The sequence below is a fragment of the Myotis davidii genome, unplaced genomic scaffold (genome assembly GCF_000327345.1).
Source record: "Myotis davidii unplaced genomic scaffold, ASM32734v1 scaffold1451, whole genome shotgun sequence".
NCBI classification, from domain to species: Eukaryota; Metazoa; Chordata; class Mammalia; order Chiroptera; family Vespertilionidae; genus Myotis; species Myotis davidii.
The window spans coordinates 117,862-141,091 of NW_006282881.1; the positions used below are offsets into that span (position 1 = coordinate 117,862).

At 39.6% G+C, this 23,230-nt stretch overlaps 1 protein-coding gene across 1 annotated transcript; it reads right to left on the minus strand.

The window, feature by feature from the left end:
- Positions 1-414: 414 nt before the first annotated feature.
- Positions 415-22,956, minus strand: MPHOSPH6 (M-phase phosphoprotein 6). The gene is made up of 5 exons (XM_006753317.2): positions 22,860-22,956; positions 17,939-18,051; positions 8,332-8,422; positions 1,762-1,856; positions 415-1,123 (listed from the first exon to the last, which is right to left on the minus strand). The coding sequence occupies exons 1-5, from the start codon at positions 22,908-22,910 to the stop codon at positions 991-993; spliced, it is 483 nt and encodes a 160-aa protein (XP_006753380.1). The 5' UTR covers positions 22,911-22,956; the 3' UTR covers positions 415-990.
- Between the last annotated feature and the right edge of the window lie 274 nt (positions 22,957-23,230).

Below are 23,230 nucleotides of genomic sequence, written 5' to 3' on the forward strand. Positions count from 1 at the left end.
GGGTGAATAAGACATTCCATAAATTAATGGATTGTGGTGCTGGCAAAGCAGTGAGAACTTCTGGCTTCTGCGCCAGGATGTAGAGAGCTGGAAGGTGTACTGCTAGGAACAAAATGAAAGGAAGTCCTAGGTACATATCTCCAGGCAGACAGAGACACACACATACATACACTAAATTCCACGGGCTTCTCTACTCACTACTGAGAATAAGGTTCAGACTAGGTGATAATCTGGGGGGCGTCAAATTCTACTGAGCTATACTATAAAAAACTGATGGTTTTGACTCATAGAAGTAAATTTCTACAGTTCAATCTAATTATACCACCATCTTCTAAATTAGTGGCTCATTTTTTTAAAGTTCCAATACTAAATTTAATTAAAATTATTATTTGAAAGTATAAGGTAACAGAAAGATATATGAAAACAGATGTTTATTACAGAACATTATTTTTTCTTATTAATTAAAAGCTTTAAACAAAACCGCTTAATTCCACAAACTGACTGATTTGGTCGCATGCAAATATTTTAGGCTAGAAAGGCATGCTTGTTCTTGATGAATTTATGTAGAATAAATCCTCACGACATTTGATTCCAAAATGTATGAAATGACAACATTAATAATTTAAAGTTAAATGCAAACACAAGGACAATTTAAACACTATTATTAAGTTATGTGTCAATTTAAGGTCAGCAATTGAAAAGATATATTTAAAAATAATCTGGGGTAAAAAAAATTTTAGGACGCAAACATTGCCTTTGTACATTTGAAGATCAAGGGCTAAAAATCCACTCTTGATGAATACCATATTAAGCAAAGGATGTATAACATCCATCATACATCTGTTTCAAAAACAGCATGTTTCCAAAATTATACATTTCTTTACATATAAACATTACAATATTAATAACTATAGAGAAACCATTGGAATGCGTTCCAAAATATGTTAACTCTCACAAGGCATCTCCGAGCCATATCTTAAGGCATACATTTTAATCTTGGGGCTTTAAGAACATCTTCCTTGTTTTAATTGGTTTTATGTCTCCATTTTCATCTTCTTCATAATTGGCACGGTCTCTTTTCTTGGCAAACTTTTTCCCAATTGTCCCCACCAAGGTCTCATATCTGTTAAGATGATAAATAGCACAAATTTAATTCCAAATAAAAAACGCAGGAATCAAGTCTTATCAAGAATGCAACAAAAGCCTGGCAGGTGTGGCTCACAGTGGTTGAGTGTCGACCCTTGAACCAAGAGGCCACTGGATTGATTCCTGGTCAGGGCACAAGCATGGGTTGTAGGCTCTATCCCCAGTAGGGGAAGGGATGTAGGAGGCAGTCAATCAGTATTTTTCTATCATTATTGATGTTTCTATTTCTCTATCTCTCTCCTTTCCTCTCTCTAAATATCAATTAAAAAAGAAAATAAAATGCAACAAAGAATAAGAAAAATCAAAACTATGATTAAAATAAGTCACCTGATTTAAAAACGTATAAACTTCTCTAAGAATGATTAAATTCTCCGCTATTTTTTCTTTTTGTATTATCCTAAATAAATTGAGATGTATATTCAAATATGCATTGGAAACAGCACTGGAAATGAGCCCTCAACTGCCAGCCTGTGACAGTATGAATCCACCTCAGGTCAGAGAAAGTAGAAACAGTCATTTTCCTGCTGGGGTAGACCATGGGGTAAGAGAAGTACACATGTGAGAGCCAGTGAATGCTGGGCACAGGTCACAAGGTTGTCCCAAGGTAATGGTTACCTTCTAGCCATTTCTTCATCTGAGACATCAAGCTCCACTGTTTCATCTTCAACTTCTTCTGCTTTGTTCTTAGCATTCATCTGAAGCATTAATTTCTGAAAAATACACGAACATGGCCAACAGGGCTGAAAAAGGCTTGTGAAAGGAACTAGTGTCCAATGTATTTGAAGGTAGAGAAGCAGAGGTCAGACTCTACAGGACTAACAAAAATTCAGAAGCAGTTTTCTGCACTACTTTATTCCACACTGTACTAACACAAGTCTGCTCTGAATTAAAAACAGTAAGAGAAAGCCCCACTAGATTAGACTTGTCAATTAAATTGTATTTTAGATCATAAATCTTATTATTAGTTACTCATATCTATAGCAGACATACTTCTACACCAATGTGTGGTGGTTAAAAAAATTGGGAGAGATATCTCAGCTGCAGAGGTCACACCTGATGAGCAAAGGGCCCCAGCCTCACACCAGTCCTGCCAGCCCCAGGGTTCCAGTGCTGGGAAAAGTAGTCCTCATAACTTCTGGCTGTAAAAACCAGGGGAAATTGTGGCTGATGACACAGAGGCCACTAGAGTTCCAGGTGTTCTTCTTAAAGGGCCCACACATGGACTTGCTCAGACTCACTTGCCCTGAGCTCCAGCTCTGGGGCAGCAACTTGAAAAGCTCCAGGGACATACAGGGAGAAAATGAATGTCTGGCATCAGCGTAAGGGCTTTCTCCCAGACTGGAGTGCTGGCAGAGGCCACTGTTCCTTTGCTGAGCCCTCCCCTCAACAAAGCTGGCAAATGGGTACAGTATCTGAGTCTTCATCAATCTGGCTAAAACACTGTTCTCCCTGCCTCATCCAACTTGTGGGCCCACACAAGCCATTTCCAGCAGCTTTTCCATACAAATAGCCTGTCTTGGCTCATGCTGTGGACTTTCCTAAAATCTCTCAAACAAGCAGCATCTGTATTTCTTGCTAAGTGGCCTCAGGCCCAGCACTAGTAGCAGCCAGCCTAGGTTCGAAGCTTGGCCCCTCCTGGGCTTCTCCAAGCCCACACATGTAGCAGCCATCTGCAAATTGTTCTGCAGTTCATACTGTGGTCCAAGGCAGGGCACAATCAGTTGCTAGCCTTGGTCTGTACTTCCTGAGAGGCCCCAGAGCCAGCACACCCACTGGACAGCTTTCAGACCATGCCAGTTTACAACCCAACCACCTCCATGAGTAACACACTCAAGAGGCGAACTCAGTGGGCACCAGAGACCCGCTGAAGCAAGACCTGCTTTGTGGGGTCAATCCCTATATAGCAGATCCTCCATGCTGGTCTCAGCCAGTCCTCGAAGATGACTGACCTGGGGGTAAATTCCTACCATTGACATGCCAATAGCACTCAATGTTCAACTACAACAGGGTTCACATAACCTACACAGGGGACACAGTTGGGAGTGCCCAGCTCAGGTGATTGGGGAGGCTACACCATTGGGCCCTAGAGGACACCCACTACATAAGGCTATTAAGACTGGGAGATGTAGCAGGTCTACCTAATACATAGAAACAAACACAGGATACAGATAAAATTAGGAGACAAAGAACCATGTCCCAAATAAAAGAACAGAACAAAACTCCAGAAACAGAACTACACAAAATGGAGTCAAGCAATTTACCAGATGCAGAGTTTAAAACACTGGTTATAAGGATAATCAATGAACTTTGGGGAAGAGTAGATGAACTTAGTGACAACTTCAACAAAGAGCTAGGACACATAAAAATGGAGAAAGAAAACAAAAAATAACCAGTCAGAAATGAAGAGTACAATAACTAAAATGAAGAATGCATTATAGGGAATCAACAGTAGAGTAGATAAAGTAGAGGATCAAATCAGCTATTTGGAAGTTAACGAAGCAGAAAACAGACATCAGAACAGCAAAAAGAATACAAAAAAAATGAGGCTAGTATAAGGAGCCTCGGGGATAACTTGAAATGTACCAACATTCACATCATGGGGGTGCCAGAAGGAGAAGCAAGCAAGGAATTGAAAACCTATTTGAAAAAGAATAATGACAGAAAACTTCCCTCACCTGGTGTCAGACATACAAGTCCAGGAAGCATGGGAGTCCCAAATATGAACCCAAAGAGGCCCAGACCAAGACACACCATAATGAAAATGTCAAAGGTTAAAGACAAAGAGAGAATCTTAAAAGCAGCAAGAGAAAAGCAGTTAGTTACCTACAAGAAAGCTCCCATAAGACTGTCTGCTGATTTCTCAACAGAAACTGTTCAGGCCAGAAGGGACTGCCACAAAATATTCAAAGTGATGAAAACCAAGGACCTACAACCAAAATTACTCTACCCAGAAAAGCTATCATTTAGAATTAAAGGACAGGTAAAGAGCTTCCTAGACAAAAGCTAAAAAAGTTCATCACTACCAAAACATTATTATAAGAAAAAGACAAAAGATAAAAATATAAATAAAATGGCAATAAATACTACATATCTATCAATAATTACACTAAATGCAAATGGTTTAAATGCTCCAATCAAAAGATATAAGGTGGCTGAATGAATAAGAAAACAAGACTGTTACATATGCTGTCTATAATAGACTAACTTCAGACCAAAAGACACACACAAACTAAAAGGGATAGAAAAAGATAGTTTATGAAAATGGAAACAAACAAAAACTCTGGAGAAGCAATACTTATACCAGCAAAATAGACTTTAAAACAAAGGTTATAATAATAGACAAAGGAAGACCCAGGAATTCCACTTCTGGGTATTTATATGAAGAAACTGAAAACACTAAATTGAAAAGACATATATTGCAGCATTATTTACAACTAGGGGCCCAGTGCACAAATTTGTGCACTGTTCCTTGAAAGGAACTGTGGGCTGCAAGGTTGAGGTGGGCACAGGGGCGGGTCTCGGCCCATCCTTTGTGTCTCCACCCAGCCCCTTCCGTTGCAGCCCCCTGTCCCCTGGCAGTCCCGCTCCAGCCGCCACCGCTTCCACATGCTGATGGTGCAAGCAGTGGTGCAAGTGGGGCCAGAGCCAGCAGTGGATGCAAGTGGTGGCTGCCGGCCCCGATTGTCCCTCAGGAGCAAGGGGAGATGGAGAAGCCCTGAGGGGCGATCAGGGCCGGCAGCTGCCACTTGCACCCACTGATGGTGCCGAGCGATTGGGGCCGGCACCAGCAGCGGTAGCGGGCGGTGGCTTCAGTGTCGGCAGTGGGTGTGAGAGGGGCTGGCGCCAGCAGCTGGTGCAAGTGCGGGGAGGGACCGTGGTGTGCGGGAACAAAGAATTTTCAGTAACCAGCAGAGGCATGCCCCAATGACAGCGACTGGAGTCCTGCCTTGGTCTGGCTCCCCTGCTCACCTGCACCACCATCCCGCCATGGCTGATGTCCGCCATGTTCCACACTCTGCTGCCTACTGCTGACACCCACCATGTTCCGACCGCGCCCCCTGATGGTCAGCGCACATCATAGTGACTGGCTGTTTGGTTGTTCTGCCATTTGGTCTATTTGCATATTAGGGTTTTAAATATATAAATAGCCAAGATATGGCAACAACCTAAGTGTCCACCAATAGATGAATGGATAAAGAAGTGGTGCATATATATAATGGAATATGACTGAACCATAAAAAAAAGAATAAAACCTTGCCATCTATAAAAACATAGATGGACCTAGAGACAGAAAGACAAAAATGAAGTCAGATAGAAAAACAAATGTCAGAAGACTTCACTTATATGTGGAATCTAAAACACAAAATAAACAAACAAGCATAACAGAAATAGATGCATAGATGTAGAAAACATTCTGACCACTGGCAGATGGGAGTGTGGTTGGGGAGATAGGTGAAAAAGGTGAAGAGATTAAGAAGGACAAATTGGTAGTTACAGAATAATCATGGGGATGTAAAATACTGCATAGGGAATGTAGTCAATAAGCCTATATTACAAAACCCTAATATGCAAATTGTCCCCTTGACCAGGAGTTCGACCGCTTGCTATGATGTGCGCTGACCATCATGTGGCAGCGTGGAACATGGCAGGCATCAGCGATATGGTACTGGCAGCGGGTGACAGTGGAGGCGCTGCCTGCCCCAATGGGCCCCAACAAGAGCGGGACCAAGGATGGTAGAGCAGGTGAGTGGGTGATGCCAGGCCAAGGTGGGTGGGAGCAGGGCCCAATCACCCTGCTGATCGCCCTGCAAATGATGACCAGCAGTGGTGGCAGGGGGGCGGGGCCGCCACCTGGCTCCCAGGCACTGAGGAAGCTGGGTGGGGCCCAGGGGGGATGGGACAGGTGCTGCCCAGGGCCCAGAGGTCAGCTGGGATCTGCCCTTCCATGCCAGATGCTCACACTTTGACCACCGGCCAGGTCTAGGGATCACACCTGTGCACAGATTTTGGGCATTGGGCCTCTAGTATTCTAATAACTATGTATGGTGTCAGATGGTTACTAGATTTATTGAGGTGATCACTTCATAGTTATATAAATATCTAATCATGGGGTTGGACACATGAAACTAATATAATATTGTATGTCAATTGTAATTAAAAAATTAAAATTAAAATTAAAACAGACACACTGCTAACACATTCTAGTGAGTAGGGGAAAGAAAAAGTAAACTTTCAGATTTCCTCCAAAATTCCCACCTTTGAGCCAAATGTAAGAAGTATTTATAGTCAAGAGTAATTTTAAATGCTTTTTTTTTTTTTAAATGGTGGTGGTGGTTGTGGGGCAGCAAATTGCTGGATGGAAGAACTGGATAGTGGGCCTTGGTATAATGGGGAGGACCTGCATCACCTCCAAACACGAGGGTGGATAATGTATCCCCTATGATGTCCATGTGTCATGGGCCATTCTCCATCTTTTTAACTCACATTAACCATTACTTGACAGTTACCCTCTGACAGATTTTATTTTTACTGTATAATACTTTCTTTATAGCAAGAGTAGAACAAGGAAGGGAAAGCAGACGAGAAACTAGTCTCAATTAGCTTTTCCAACATTTAAAGGACTAAACATAAAATAATTTTGGGAATACAAATTCTGTGAGGGCATACACTTGGGTTCCCTGCTGCATTTCCAGTGCTTCTAGAGGGCTGATGCACCACAGGCACAGAATAAATATGTACTGATAAAATAAACTCTATGCCAGGTGTTATTAGAAACACATACAATATTAAACATTTGTTCTAAATACATCCTGCTTATAATAAAGTGCTGTCAAGTTGGTATCATTCTTTTCATAAACAAGTATATCAAACTTTTCTCACATTTTATGACAGCTCAGATGTACAAACCAAACAGTTCAAAACTTTCCCCCAGGGAGAATGTACCCAATGGTACAGAGTCCCATTAAATTCTGAGGCCCGAATCAACTCCTTTTCCCACATACCAGACATACTTTGGAATGCCTGTCCACCCACAGCCCCAGTCTTTGAGTATAACACACTCATTATCTGCTTTTCCCTCTCCTTTGTTCCACTGCCCATTTTCTTTCCCAATCTAAAGCTGTAAGCAGGCCAAAGCAAGGAAAGCATATAGTAAAAACAAACACTTTTAGTGTTGATTTTGTATAAAATAAATTTAACAGCTTAATTATCATACCCTTTAAAAAGGAAGAGGAGGGGGAGAAAATTAAACTAGAATCTTTAAAAATAAACTTTGGCAATTAACTTGGTTAGCTGTGGTTGTCTACAGGCATCTTTAGGGAAGTGGTTTCAACCAGGGAGGCTCTGCTCACCAGGGGACCTCTGGCAATGTCTGGAGACATTTTTGGTTGTTACAACTGGTGCGTGTGTGTACACTACTGGCGTCTAGGGAGTAGAGAATACAGACCAGGGATGCTGTTAAACATCCTACAATGCACAGGACAGTCCCCACCACAAAGAACAATCTGGCTCAATACATCATACAGTGCCAGGGCTGAGAAACCCTGGCTTTAAGTGTCATAAAACTAAAGCTTTATATCACAGACCTCCGTTTGGTTGGTCAAGTATCTGATAGGATGGCTTTTAATATACAACCAGATTCTGATATTTGTTAAGTGAAGGCCTGTGCTTCTTTAAAAACCCGAGGCAGGAAAATTCAAATGAACAGAGCAGTTATAAGGCGACTATTTTACTTTTCAAACCAACTTACCAAAGGATTCTTTTAAAAATCTATTTACAAGTTTGGATCAAAACCTGTCCATTAAAAAGTCAATTTACTCAATTTTTAAGTAACACTTTTTTCCAGTAGCAAAGATTCATTTATAGATGCCAGAGAATAATTTTTAATAATAGCATCATATGAATAAAATCCTGATGTTACTATAAAAGACCCGAGCTGAAATTCTAGCACTTACAGTGGCACTGTTAAGAACTTATACTGCTATATTAAATTATCTACTCAATTCCACCATAAAACTAGACTGCAATGCTTGCAATTTCTTTAAATAGCTATGGCAGTATTTCAAGATTTGTTATTTTCCATATAATAAAGAGAAATGGTACCTGGTGGGGAAAAACCTAAACCCAATTACTAGCAGAAAGAATTCAATTGGAAAAATTTTAAATTTAAAGTAATTATATTAATACCTCAACCTCAGGATTAAATCCTCTGAATGACATTCTTCCATAGAGAAGATCTTCACATAACAAGAAACTCTGCTCTTCTATTATGAAACTCCTAAACGGGAAAATAAACCTGTATTAATAGCATGTCTACTTATAACAAAGCAAAGCAAATATAAGTCAAGATTTCAAGTGAAAAATCAATCTTACAGTTCTCAGTAGAATCAAATAAAAATACAATAAGATTTCTAATCTAGGGTTAGAAATAAAAACTGATTAATGTGTCCGGCAAACACATTAGGAGGCAGGAACTGCTGGCTGGAGTCATAGCCTCTTTTGAACACTACATTTGATTTACATAAATGCACAAGGTAGAGACCTATTATAATAAAATGAATTTTCCATATTTAAAGCAAAATATCCTTGATATTTACACCACTCACCTAGTTGTTATTAAATACTGTGAAATCAGAGTCCTGGGCAGTTTTAAAAGAGTTTATTAGTCAGAACTCTTAGCTACAAACATGACTAATGTTGGATGATTTAAGCATAGAAGGAATTTACTGTAAAAATACTGGGTATCTCACAGAATCACTGGGAAAGCTGGATGAGAACTAGAAAATGGGCAGAAACAAGGGTAGATAGGTAGTTGATCTAAAACCAAAATCACGCTACAAAGCTACCCTAATGAAAATGATGCTGCTGCTCAGAGGGCTAAATAGTACTGGACACTACAGAGGGCACCGGGCAGGCCACTGCCCTGGTAACAGGGTGCAGGTATGGATGTTTCAGTCTCCAAAATGTATTCTCCTGAGTCACCAGTTCATGATCCCAATCCTAAGTGAGCATATCTGACTATAGTTCTGATGTCCACCATAAAGCATGCTAGTAAAACAAATACCTAGCCTTTATGGCTTCTTTGGTGGAAAGTCAGCCTGCTTCTTGTCAACATTCATTCATTCATTCATTCACTCAATTGGCAAACACTTATTACACCAAATTGTGTGTCACGCAGTTCTAGAAGCTGGGGAGATAGCCATGAAGAAGAGAGCCTCTGCTCTCATGGACGTTACATTCTAGAGTGGTGCCAGATAATAAAGGATTAATATTATATACTGGATAAAAAGGGAGCAGGTTATTCCACTCCTGAACATAAGGGAGTAACTGGTACTTAACCAGCCCTCCTACTGCAGGCAATTTTAAAATGGGACAAAACAGGAAACAGTGAACAAGTCAAATGTGATGCATGAGGAAAGAAAACCAAATGAAATGAGCTCCACGAATGCCCATCTTCTGACTGGAGGAATCTCTAAGAGCACCCAGTCTCAATGCACTGAAGAGACAATTTAAAAGTTTGGGTTCCAGAGGTAGCTAAAATTCATGGGTCAAGACACCAAATTAAGGGAGATACACAAAGGAATTCAGGACCTACATATTGGGTCGCCTTGAATCTTTGGCTGAATATCAGGCTGCACATGTGTAGGGTGAGTCCACAGTGTCAAGGGAAAAATAACGATTTCCAGGAGAACAATTACCTGTGCATTCGTTTCCTAGGGCTGCTGTAACAAATTAATTGGTGGGTTTAAGCAATAGTAATTTATGCTCTTATAATGCTAGAAGTCTGAAATCAATTTCATTGGACCAAAATCAAAGTGTCAGCAGGGCTGCCCTCCCTCTAGAGCAGGGGTGGGGAACTTTTTTTCTGCCAAGGGCCATTTGGATATTTATAACATTACTAGAGGCCTGGTGCACAAATTCGTGCATGGGTGGGGTCTGGCCCACCTGCCCCAATCAGGCTGGGCTGGGCCGGCTGCGGGGATGGACCATGGGCGGTTGGCGGGCTGGCCCCAACCCCAATTGGGGTGAGGAGGGCGAGGCTGGCCAGGGGGAGGGGCTGCGGGCAGTAGGCCGGCTGGCCCTGCCCCCTGGTCAAACTCGGGGTCGAGGGGACAATTTGCATATTAGCCTTTTATTATATAAGATTCATGGGCCATACACAATTATCAACTTAAAAGCCAGCCTGCTATATTTGGTCAAACATTTAATTAACTCACTCCTAACACCTTGGCAGGGCCAGACCAAATGATTTCGTGGGCTTTATATGGCCTTGGCTGGACATACCCCATCCCTGTTCTAAAGGGAGGGAGAAAGGAACTCATTCCTTGCCTTTCCAGCTTATGCTGGCATCCAGTATTCATTGACTTGTGATTGCATCACTTCACTTGGTGCCCCCATGGTCACAATGTCTTCTCCTCTGTGTGTATGAAATCTCTCTGTCTCCCTTTTATAAGGATATAATTGCATTTAGATCTCACCGAGATAATCCACAATAATCTCCCCATCTAAAGATCTTTAACTTAATCACATTACTAAAGTCAATTTGGGGATATAAGGTAAAACTAGTTCCAGGGATGAAGGCCTGGATATTATTTGAGGGACCATTTTTCAGTTTACCACACCTGGGAAAGAAAATTTACCCTGGAATTGTATGTTGAACAAATATGAGACTTTGCATAGAGGATGGAAATGTTTGATTTTTGTACCAAAAATGAAGAGACCAGTTGAATACCCTGTGACAATGAATAGAAAGGTCACACCTTAGAGTACTGCTAAGCTATCCTTAGAGTAAAGGCTATAAAACCTACTCTAACAAAAACAGGGATCAAGCTGGTCAGTATGTAAATTAGCTGCCTAATGTAACAAATTTCAACCCTTTATTAAGGATGGGTACTCAGCAATATAACATAATATATTGCCCACAATTAAAAATTACTAGAGCCCTGGCTGGGTGGCTCATTTGGTTGGAGCATTGTCCCATACACCAAAAGGCTGTGGGTCTGATTCCCAGTTGGGGCTCATATGGGAGGCAACTTACTGATGTTTCTCTCTAACATCAATCAATCTTCCCCCCACCCCAGCCCTTCCTCTCTTTAAAAATGAATGAAAAAAAATATCGTCGAGTGAGGATTTTAAAAAAAAGCACTAGACATGTAAGGAAGCAGAAAAATTTGACCCATTAACAGAAAACAAGTCAATAAAAAAAGAAAAATGATAGAATAGAAAACATTAAAATAGGTATTATAAATATGGTCAAGAATTTAAAGGGAAATATGAATGGAAGGAAGATACAAACAATGTGAATTAAAAAATGGAAATGAAAACATTACCAAATAGAAATTTTAGAGAAGAAAAAAACCAACTAAAGTGAAAAATCAGGATAGTCCTATATCTATTAAAGAAAATGAATTCATATTAAAAAATATTCTCAAAGAGTAAACTCCAGATCCAGATGGCTTCATTGGTGAATTTTATCAAACATTTAAGGGAGAAATAATACCAATTTTACACAAACTAAGAAATGAGAAGAGGAGGAACACTTCTGAAGTTATGCTACTGCCCAAGCTAGAGGCATTATAAGTCTATATCCCAATACCCTCTATGAATATTGATACAAAAATCACTATTAAAATATTAGCAAATTAAAATAAATACTTATAAATAAATACCAAGTGGGATTTGTTTCATAAATATAAGGTTGCTTTGACATTCAAAAATCAATATAATCCCCACAGAAGAAAAATCATATAATTATCTCATCAAAAATGTTTTCATAAAATTTAACATTACTTATAAAAATCAAAAAAGATAAAGGGCATCTAGGAGAACACACAGTACTTCATATTTAAAAGTAAATATATTAATGCTTTCTCCCTAGGAGCAGAAACAACGCAAGGATGTCCATTCTTAAAAATGCATATGCAAATAATCTTAAGAAATCTTCAAAAAACACCTACTAGAGTTAGTGAGTCAATTTAGCATAGTTATAGAATACAACGTCAACATATAACCATCAATTTCTATATACATAAAATAAATAATTTTTAGGAAAAGGCCATCATAGAATTTAAAAATTTGAAATATGCAGAGGTATACTTATATAGAATCCCTACACAAAAAAACTACAAACCACTGCTGACAGAATTAAATAATAGCTAAATATATGGATATATCATATTTATGGATTGGAAGACAATTCTGTTATGATATCAATTCTCCCCAAATTGATCTATAAAGTCAGTGCAATGCCATTCAATATCTTACTTTTTTGGGGTAAGGAGATGATGGGGGAAAAATTAACAAGGTGATTCTAATATTTATATAGGAAGGCAGAAGATGTAGGCTAGCAAAAACAATCTTGAAAAAGAATAAAAGTGAAAATTTACACTATCTGATATCAAGACTCATTGCGATCCATAGTAATCAAGCTAATATAATATATATCAACACACAGGCATCCAGAAATAGACCCATACTGACATAGCATATTGATTTTTGACTAGAGCATCAAAACAATGAAATGAGTAAAGTATTTTTAATAAATGGTACTGGGATCACTGGTTATCTAAAGAAAAAAACAAGAACCTTGAATCCTACCTCACACCATATACATAAAATCAGAGACAGAGCATAGATAAAATTTACAAAAATTCTAGAGGAAAACACAGAGACTGAATATATTTGCAATCTTGGTGCAGGCAAAGATTCACTAAACAGGAGAAAGAATTAACTATAAAAGGGAAAAAATTAATGAAACAAAATTAATAAAAACTGTTCATCAAAACACAATAAGAAGAAAATAAATAGGCACACCACAGACTAGGAGAAATATTCATAATATATATGTATATCTGGGAAAGAATTTGAATTTAGAATATAAAGAACTCCTATCTGTACAGAAGTATGTAAATTCTACCTTAAAAAGAAAAAGCCCTATGTAAACATCAAACTCTAGTTAAGGGATAAAATGTACTTATGCCTGCTACTTACTGTGAAATACATAAAAAATAAAATAGATTGACAGATATATAGAGTAGAAAAATATGTAATACAGAATGTTAGAAAAAAACGACAAAAACTACCTTTTAAAAAAATGGATGAAAAATTTGAATAAGAACTTCACAAAGGTAGATATGGAAATGGCCAATAAGCATATAAGCATTCTTTAACATTAATCATCACCAGAAAAATGCAAATTAAAAACCATGAGATATCACTAGAATGCTAAAATAGATAAAATTAAAAAGGTAATATAAAATATTGAAAGGGTCTGAACAACTAGAACTCCTATACTACCTTAGTGAAAGTGAAAAATGGTACAATCACTTTGGAGACTGATCTGAAAGCTTCTCCTATGTTACATATATGCCAACCATATGGCCCAGCATATCCACCTTTAAAACCGAGAGACACGAAAATAGAATTCTATCCAATTCATCCAAATTCTTTTTATCTAAAAATTTGTGTTTGATTGGTTTATAAGGTGTGGTCTGGGTAGGCCTCTTGGATGGGGTGGCATTTGAGCAAAGTTCAAAAGAGAGTGAGGAACAAGATATGAGGATACCAGGGGAAAAATATCAGGACTAGTTAAAAGTAAAGGCCCTGAAAGGAGAATGTAAGTGGCCTTCCTGAGAAACAATAAGGAAGCCTCTATGACCTGGGAAGAGTGAGAGAAGGTAAAAAAAGGTAGGAGGTCAAAATGTCTTGGTAGAAGTACATAAAGAAAGTCCACCCTCATAACACTAGGATGTTCCCTGATAATATACTAAGACGTTATTTGCCCTTTTTACTAGGTTGATATTTGCACAGTGTGTGCAAAAGCGATTAGGGGTAAAATCACATCTTATTATGAGTTAAAGTAGTGATACCAGACTGTACTAAATTAGCAGTCATTACACTGTCTACCACTAACTCTCACATTAAAAAAAAAAGAAAAGAAATAATTATGTCCTAGATCAGTGACCAGCAAAACGCGGCTTGAGAGCCAAATGTGGATCTTTGGCCCTTGAGCGTGGCTCTTCCACAAAATACCACGTGCGGGTGCGAATGTACAGTGCGATTGAAACTTTGTGACCCATGCACAGAAGTCGGGTTTCGGCCTGGGTGAGTCTACTTTGAAGAAGTGGCGTTAGAAGAAGTGGGGGGTTTTCGTCTGTTGGGTGATGGGAGACGCGGCGCAGGGCAGGCGGGCTGCAGGATACGCAGTGCGGGAGAGGTGCGTGCCCAATTCATGCGCGAGCTGAGTGAGCCAGTCAGTCAGCAGCCTCATGTGCAGTGGTTAGTGCTAGTCGTGTCCACAAATCCCTCGCGGGTGACAAAAGTACCTACTCAAAGCATAAAGTTACCGGTATTTTTCCAATCAGCTGCAAATCCTACATGTATTTTTGTCATCAATTTAAGAACTGTAATTCTTTTGTGTTGGTGGCTTTATTATTATAAAATGAAACATTTTTTTAGGTGCCCTGTTTGAGATGGCTACAAAGAAGAAGCAAAGAAAAACGGTAGACGAAAACCGTGAATTTAAAGTTAAATGTACCTACCTATATAGTTTAAGTTTAAAATATTTGGCTCTCAAAAGAAATTTCAATGGTTGTACTGTTGATATCTGGCTCTGTTGACTGAGTTTGCCGACCACTGTCCTAGATGAAGCACTAAAAATTTATTAATTTTTATTGATCTCAGTCCTTGATTACACTTTTTATAAATATCCTCTACACAAAATGGGAAGCATTTATAAGATACTTCTGATTAGTGAGAAAATACACTTGTGTGACTGAGTTGTGAGTTAACTCGCTACTTTTTTCTTGATACACCATAACTGTAGTTATTCAAACTTGGGTACTTAGCAGATATTTTCTTGAACATAAAATAAAGTAAATCTGTCACTTCAAGGGAAACAACTGACAATACTTATTGCCAATAATAAAATTCAAGCTTTAAAGCAAAAATTAGAATTTTGAATAGCTTGTATATGTCATTTTGGGCTTGACAGGTTCCCAATAATTAAAGCCTTTTCCGATGAAACCCACAGTAATATTAATGATGTAATTTTTGATACTGTACAGTGAAATGAGTTATTTGGAAAATCTATATAAATCATTAAGCTAATAGATTCCAAATGAGAAATGCATGATGTTATGAAATTATGCATTGACAAAAGATCTATTAAAATTGTAAGATAGACCAATGATTATGATAAAGATGTTTTCAGGTTCCTCACTGCAGTTAACATCTAAGAAACTACTACTTACTGAGTTATGGAGTAGTATCAAAGAATTATATGAAAAAGGTATCATAAGCACAAACAACACCCCTCTATCCTCAACTACATCATCAAGTGTGGGGGTGGACTTTCTTTATGTACTTCAATCAAAACAACATCCAATAACAAGCTGAATGCAGGAGTTAGAAGAATCCAGCTGTCTTCTATAATGCCGGACATTAAAGAGATTTGCAAAAATGTAAAACAATGCCATTTTTCTCCCTAATATTTTTTTTTGTCTTGGAAAAGTTCTTTTGCATGCAAAAATGTGTTATTTACGTTAACATGTAATGCATTTGTTTCTTAAATATTTTTAAAATGTTTTAATTTCTTATATAAATATCAACATGAAGAGTATCAGTGCTCTTCACTAATGATTTTCTTTTCTTTCTCTTCTAGTTGTCTTGATCTGTCTTTAAGAAGCTTTTTATGGGTTCTAAATTATTTTTTAAAAATGTAAATAATTCTTGAGTCCAAAACACTGAGAACCCACTGTTCTTTAGGTTCCTTCCCTATAGTCCAGTTAGCACCTCACTTCCAGCAGGACCGCCTCTCCCTGAGGGAATCTAAATTCAGGCACACATTCTCCTGATCTTGGATCTCTAGCCTCTAAAACAGTAAAAAATAAATTTCTGTTGTGTATAAGCTACCCAGTCTGTAGTATTTTGTTATAGTAGCTCAAATGAACTGAGACATTTACCTCCTAGGAAAGAAATCTAAAGGTCATTTTTCTGGGAATAATATACTGTGTTGGGGCAGGGGATACTGAAAACAAGATGGAAATCCTCCTGGGTTATCTGGGATACTTTGTGCAAGTATAGTCAAGGCATAAAATGAAATTATAGCTCCTTACTAGTCAGGAAAGGTCCTTTTCTACACTCCCTGCTTCTAAATCCATACTATCACTGGCATTACCTTCCCCTACCTCCTTAACATCTTCCTTCCTCTGATAAGAAATAATAAAAAAAGAAGCAAGTACACAGAAAAGTAAGCAGAGAAAACAAAGTAGCTTTCTCCAATCCCTCCCGGTGGGACATACTTTTTTTATCTTTGGAGAGGAGTATCTAACCTTCTAAAAGATCCAGAGACAATCAGCCAAATGAACAAGGGAATGTAACATATTAAAAACAAAGAATTATAAGGTACAAAAAGGAAAAACATAAATATGCCTGAAGATAATAAGCAGTATCTTTAGTTCTTTCAAAGTTTAAGTAAAACCATCTTAGTACAGAGCTTACTAAGGTAAGACAAGCATCAAGAAGAAATGATAAGTAGCTTCCAGAAAAATTTACATAAATTAATGGATAATGTGGATCCATCACTCCTTCATTCAAAATTATTTATCAATCATCAAAAAAGCTAACAGTGGAAGACCAATGTGTTATCTCAGCTTTAGCAATGACTAGCTGGGTGACACTGAGAAAGTTATTTTCTTTTAAGCTTCAGTTTCCTCAACTATAAAATGGATAAAATATAATAGCCAGCTCTCAAGTTTGCTATGAGGATTAAATAATTAAAAGATGTATATGGCTCAATGGTTACAGCACCAGTGAGCGAATACTGAAGGGTCTCAGGCTTGATTCCCGATCAAGGGCATGTACTTGGGTTGCAGGTTCAATACCCAGCCCAGGGTCTCTCTCACATCGGGGTTTTTATCTTTTTCTCTCTCACCCTCCCTCCTTCCCTTTATAAAAATCAATGGGAAAAATAGCCTCGGGTGAGGATTAACCCCCCCCCCCCCACATCCACAAAAATACAAAACAAAACAGAAAAAAAAGATGTAAGTGCTTAGCCCTGTTCCTAGCACACATTACAGACTCAATGAATGTTAGCTAAGATAATTGGTATTAATAGCAAATATTTTTTAAAAGCCCAGACAGTGTGGTTCAGTGGTTGAGCATTGATCTATGAACCAGGAGGTCACAGTTCAATTCCTGGTCAGGACTCATACCTGAGTTGCAGGCTCATCAAACTTCAGTAAGGGGTGTGCAGGAGGCAGGTGATTCATGATTCTCTCTCATCATTGATGTTTCTATCTTTCTCTCTCCCTTCCTCTCTCTGAAATACATAAAAACGTATTTTCTTAAAAAAGAGGAAAGAAACAAAACAAAAATGTCTTGACCTATGTTTCAGAAGCTCATTCTAATGAAAAATTCTGTTAAAATGAAATAAAACTAGAGAGCCCAGGAGTAAACACCTAATCTTTGGAACTTAATATGTAGCAAGTACATTACAGAATCTCATAAAAGGTCTCCAGTTACTACCAGAGATATGGGCTAGAATCCTTCATGCAATGCAAAAAAAAAAAAAAAGGATAATAAGTGATAGCCAAGGGTCAGTCAAAATGTATAAAAATTCAAGTAGACCTCTTATAGGTTTAACAATTTTAGAAAACTACTTGTAAGGCTATTTCAAGAAACTGAATTGATGCTATTTCATGGGCTTTGTGTCACTGGAATGATGAGTTACGTTTATAGAGATTTCACTCTGAATGCACAAAGTGCCATTAATGTAATTTCTAATAAAACTTACTCTTTCTCTTTAAGCTCTGGTAAATCCAAGTACCAATGCTCTTCACTAATGATTTTCTTTTCTTCCTCTTCTAGTTGTTTCTTAGTTTCTGAGTCCAGTCCCCTTTGCATGAACTGTCAAATCAAAACAAAATCAGTGCCAGCAACTAATGTTCCCAATTTAGAGTTAAAAAAACCCTCAAATAACTTTATTCTTTCACTTGCTCTTCCCCATTTCTCCAGAAATCCCACCTCATGATTGAGGAATCCATAAAGCCTGCTCTTCACTTGTATCTATCCTTTGAAATGCTGATCAACTATATGGCTGCTCTTTATTTTACAACTAGAGGCCCAGTGCAAGAATTCATGCACCGGTGGGGTCCCTTGGTATGGCCTGTGGGGATCAAGCCGAAACTGGCAGTCCAACACTGCCAGTTGCTCCTGCTCATCCTGGACCCATTGTGTCTGCCGCCGCTGCCACTTGGTAGGCTCACTGCCGCTCCACTGCAGTCTCCAGGCTGCGGTGGCCAGCCGTGAGACCTGCGAATAGCACCTCTTGGTCAGCTGACGGCGCTCCTGCTGTGGGAGCGCACTGACCACCAGGGAGCAGCTCCTGCCTTGAGCGTCTGCCACTTGGTGGTCAGTGCGCACCATAGTGACCAGTCGACCAGTTGCTTAGGCTTTTATATATAGAGATAGAAGATAGATCTGTATAAACTCAACTCAAAATAGGCCAGTAGAGAAAACAGCAGTCCTGCTCTAGTCTCTCCCTAGCACAAACAATAGCGCTATTTCCAGGGGATAGGTAAACCAAGAAGTTAATCACTGCAAAATGATGAAATACTAATAACAGGAAAAATAAATTTAGAAATCATCCAGCAGTTACATCTAGGATTACACTGGTTTCCATTTACCCCTATTTCTTTCCTTTATCCTATATTGTGCTTCCCTCAATTCCAGCTCTTTCTAAATCATAAACATTTTTAGACATAAGGGCTTTACCAATGACTACTAAATGAAATGACTTGAAAAACATTCACAAATAAATATAAGCATAACAGCAAATTCTGATGAGGCTACGAGGAAATTACCTCCTCTGTGAAAAATAGCTACATAGTTCCTTATCCAACTAAACATGAATTTACCATATGACCCAGCAATTGTCGTCTTGGACATTTATCCCAGAGAAATGAAAACGTAGTTTACTCAAAAAACTTACACATAAATAATCACAGCAGCTCTATTTGTACTAGCCAAGAACTGTAAACAATCAAAATACTCTTCAACAGGTGAATGGCTAAAATGAACCATAGAACATCTACAGCATGCAGTGCTACTTAGCAATAAAAAGGAAGGAACTATTCATAACACTCAACAACATAACTGGGTCTCAAGTGAATTATGCTGAGTGAAAAAGGCCAATCTCAAAGATTATGATTCCATTTATATAACATCCTTGAAATAACAAAATCATAATAATGAATAATAGATTAATGATGGCTAGGGATTAGGGATGACACAAAGGTGATGATGGAAAAGCTTTGTATCTTGAATGTGATGGCAGTTAGATAAATCTACATACAATAAATTGTATGGAAAATTCACACACACACACACACACACACAATCAGGTGCAAGTAAAATGGTGAAATCTGGGTAAACTGTGTGGATTGTAACACCATCAATGTCCTGGCTTTGCACTGTTCGTTCATCTGTCCTCATCCTTTTACTTGTGCTTATACCCTCATTCCAGGAAAGAACCGGCAGTTTCCGGAAAGCAAACCCTGTACTTCCCAGTTCTTCTGCCTTTGCTATTCAACATTATGCTTCTATCTTCTGCCTGGCAAAATACTTACTTGTGAAGGTCCAGAGCACGTGTCCTTTGATAAACATTCCTTGCTTCTAATACAGCTTTATAAACACTGGCTTACTGTTCATTAGAGGCCCGGTGTGGTCCCTTGGCCTGGCCTGCACCCTCTCGAAATCCGGGACCCTTTGGGGGATGTCGGACTGCTGGTTTTGGCCCGATTCCCACAGGCCAGGCCGAGGGACCCCACTGGTGCACAAATCCATGCACCGGGCCTCTAGTATGCATATAAGATCTTGGTTAATCTCTTCCTGCCCTGACCCTCCCTTCCCTCAGAGATTCATCAGTCTGTTTCATGTTTCCATGTTTGTGTGTTGAGCATCTGCCCCCTGGTGGTCAATGCGTGTCATAGCTACCAGTCAAATGGTTGCTTAGACTTTTATATATAGCCTTGACTTACGAGTGTCCCGACTAACGAGTTTTTCGAGATACGAGCCGTCTCTTGGCCGATTTTTTGCTTTGAGTTGCGAGCTAAAATTCGGGTTACGAGCCAGCTTCAGATACCCCACCGCTAGTTGGCGCAGCGAACGTCACAGTGATCGCCACAACATCAGCCCAGCATCACGTGTCTCACTCGTTCACTTTTTGATTTGACATACGAGTAATGTGAGTTACGAGCTCCGTCACGGAACGAATTAAACTCGTAAGTCAAGGCCCCACTGTACATAGATGTCTCCCAAAAGACTAAGATTGTGAATGCAGACCACATCTCTTGTTCATTTTGCATTATTGGTATGTAGGCTGCAACTGGTACACAGAAAAGAGTTCAATAAAGGTTTTCTGAATGGAACTGATTCTAGACTTGTCTAATTTTTCCAGATTTCCTTTCTTGGCTGGTTCTCTTTAAACATAGATGTCTTATCCCATTACTCATATTCTTCATGGTAAAACTCACAAATCCTGTCCAACTGCCCTTTTCCCTCCTATTTTTAAGTAAATATTCTTTATGGTATAGAAAAAGCCATATTCATATGTACCAAAATACACACACACACACACACACACAGACACACACACACACATTTTTCTATACATATGGAAAAGATAGAAAACCCTGTGACTATGAATGAAGCAACTCCAGACTTAGGCAGCAGTTCAATTCTTATTTCTCCACAGCACCTAAGAACATACTCTAAAGCTACTGATTTAGTTTTACTCACAACAAGGACTTGGAACAGGTATCACAAAATATAGTCCTTAGGCTAAACTTCTGTTTTTGTAAATAAAGTTTACTGGAGCAAAGCCATACTCATTTGGTTCTGAGGTACAAGGGCCAAGTTGGTTAGACAGACTGGCCCACAAACTTCAAGTATTTACCTATTCCTTTACAGAAAAAGTTCACTAACTCCTGTCTTTGAGTCCAAAAGAGTTATACAAATAAGTACCTTCTAGTGTCTCCTGCTATCCTGCCAGTGAGTTCTTTCTTAACAATGACAGAAGTTGTGAACCCAAATAGAGAACCTCTTCTTTGCTTCCAATGTCTAGTTGAGTCTGTCTCAACCACTCAGGTAAGGGGTAAATGATTTTTTAGAGTTAATTTCTTCATTCCTAACTTCCAAGTCAGATCTTTGGTCTGGTCCTTAATTATCCAGCACATCTTCATTTGACTTATTCCGAGAGTTAAACAACTTCTAAAATCTTTTCAGTGCTTGCTGTGTCAATCCACTCCACTTCCTTGAAATCTGCATGATTTCAAATCATAAACCAAGAGAAAACTCTGTTCAGTAAAGATTCAAATTTTGCTAATATGCATGGAAGAAATGCTTTAGAAACTATAAATTATGCTGACTTACCTTTCACTTTCAATCACCCTATTCATCCCTAGTTACACCCTAGCTCAACTCAATTCACATTTTGCACATACAATATTTACTCTTCAATCTTTCAGAACGTTATTTACGCCTTGCTTCCTCTTCCTGAATATTGTGCACCCCTCTAAACATAACATTTAACAGTTTACATCTGTGAGTGTTCAGCAACCAGTAGTAATTGATAGCAAATGGGGTCTAGGGACAGAATTCTGAGTTTGAGTCTTGTCTACACTGTTTATTAGCAGTAAGTAACTCTGGGCAAGTTACTTACTTCTCCGTTTCAGTTGTCCCCACTGTTAGAGAGGGATACTAACCCACCTCAAGGGATTATGTGGAATTACTGGGTTCCTATATACAAAGCACTTAGAACAGTGTCTGGCACACAGCAAGAACTAAAATGTTTGCTATTATTTAAAGTTTTAAGGATTGGTTGTTTCCCGTTTTAATTCCTATATTCATTTTAACTACCCTTGTTTTTGTCCATTTTGATCTTATTTGGTTAAATCTGAAATATAAAAGTAAATTTTGCTTGACATAACTCACTTTCACCTCAACTGTTATAATTCCATAGCACCACCACTGCAACACTCACCCAGATGACCAGAAGTTCTAGGTGGTCTTTCTGACTGCACTTTTGGACCCCGTTGGGCCTTTCTTTCACTAAATATTACCCAGAGGACAGAGTAAGAGGCACAGCTAATGATATTGTTCCCGGAACTCAACAGCTTCCCAATGCTCACAAGATAAATATCTTTAACCTGGTCTAATATTCCCTGCTGTGACCTGACTACTTTTTCAAGCCCATTTCTTGCAACTTGCCTTCCGGACATACTGAATTATCTTTAGTTCTTCACACTCAGCATAGAATTTTTGGGTTTTGCCTCTCAGCCGTCTGAACGCTCTCTTGCCTCAGTTTGTGTTGCTATGCCCCTACCCTCCCACCTACCCTTCAGTCTCTACTAAAGCACCGCTTCCCGCAGAAGCCCGAAGTTCCTGGCCGGCGCTCCTGGCATCACTGCTCTTACTACGCTGTGTCCACTTTTACGTCTCTGTCTCTCTTATTCGACAGTTGGCTTTAGGAGAGAACCAGCCGGATTTCTAATCCAGTTCCCATGGCCTAACACACAGCAGGCGCTAAGTGAATGAATGAACGCGAGAGCTGGAGACCCTCTGGGGCCCCTGTACGCCCTTTGTTCCGGCCTCGGCCAGGCCAGGAGGCCCCGGTGGCCCTGCCCTCCCATCCTGGCTCCCCCCGCGCCCCGTACCTTCATTTGCAGCAAATTCTTGGACAACTTAGTTTTACGCTCAGACGCCATGCTGGCTCCCGCCGGGGTCCGGATCTCCGCTACGCAGTGCACCGCGCATGCGCACTGCGACGCACACAGCGGCGGCGTCTTACGTAGCGTGTACCGCCCCGCCCCGTGGCCCCGCCCCTGTTTCTCGCGCCAGAACACTCCCGGGCTCTTCGCGTCCGCCTCTGGGGAGAGCTTACCTGTGGAGGAAACTCAGGGTAAGGGCGCGACCGCCCACGCAGGGACGAGTCTCTTAACAACGGGAGGGAGACCCAAAGAGGCCGAAGCCGGAGGAGGCCCGAGCTCTGGTCCCTCGGGGGCTTCGGTCGGCCCCTCAGACCGCG

Excerpts from the sequence above, each read along its gene's own strand:
- MPHOSPH6 (XM_006753317.2), bottom strand. The coding sequence starts at position 22,910 with ATGGCGTCTGAGCGTAAAACTAAGTTGTCCAAGAATTTGCTGCAAATG. Across the intron at positions 18,052-22,859 it reads AGAATTTGCTGCAAATGAAG|TTCATGCAAAGGGGACTGGA; the intron begins GTACGGGGCGCG and ends TTGATTTGACAG. Across the intron at positions 8,423-17,938 it reads CCAGAGCTTAAAGAGAAAGA|GAGTTTCATAATAGAAGAGC; the intron begins GTAAGTTTTATT and ends TTTCCCGTTTAG.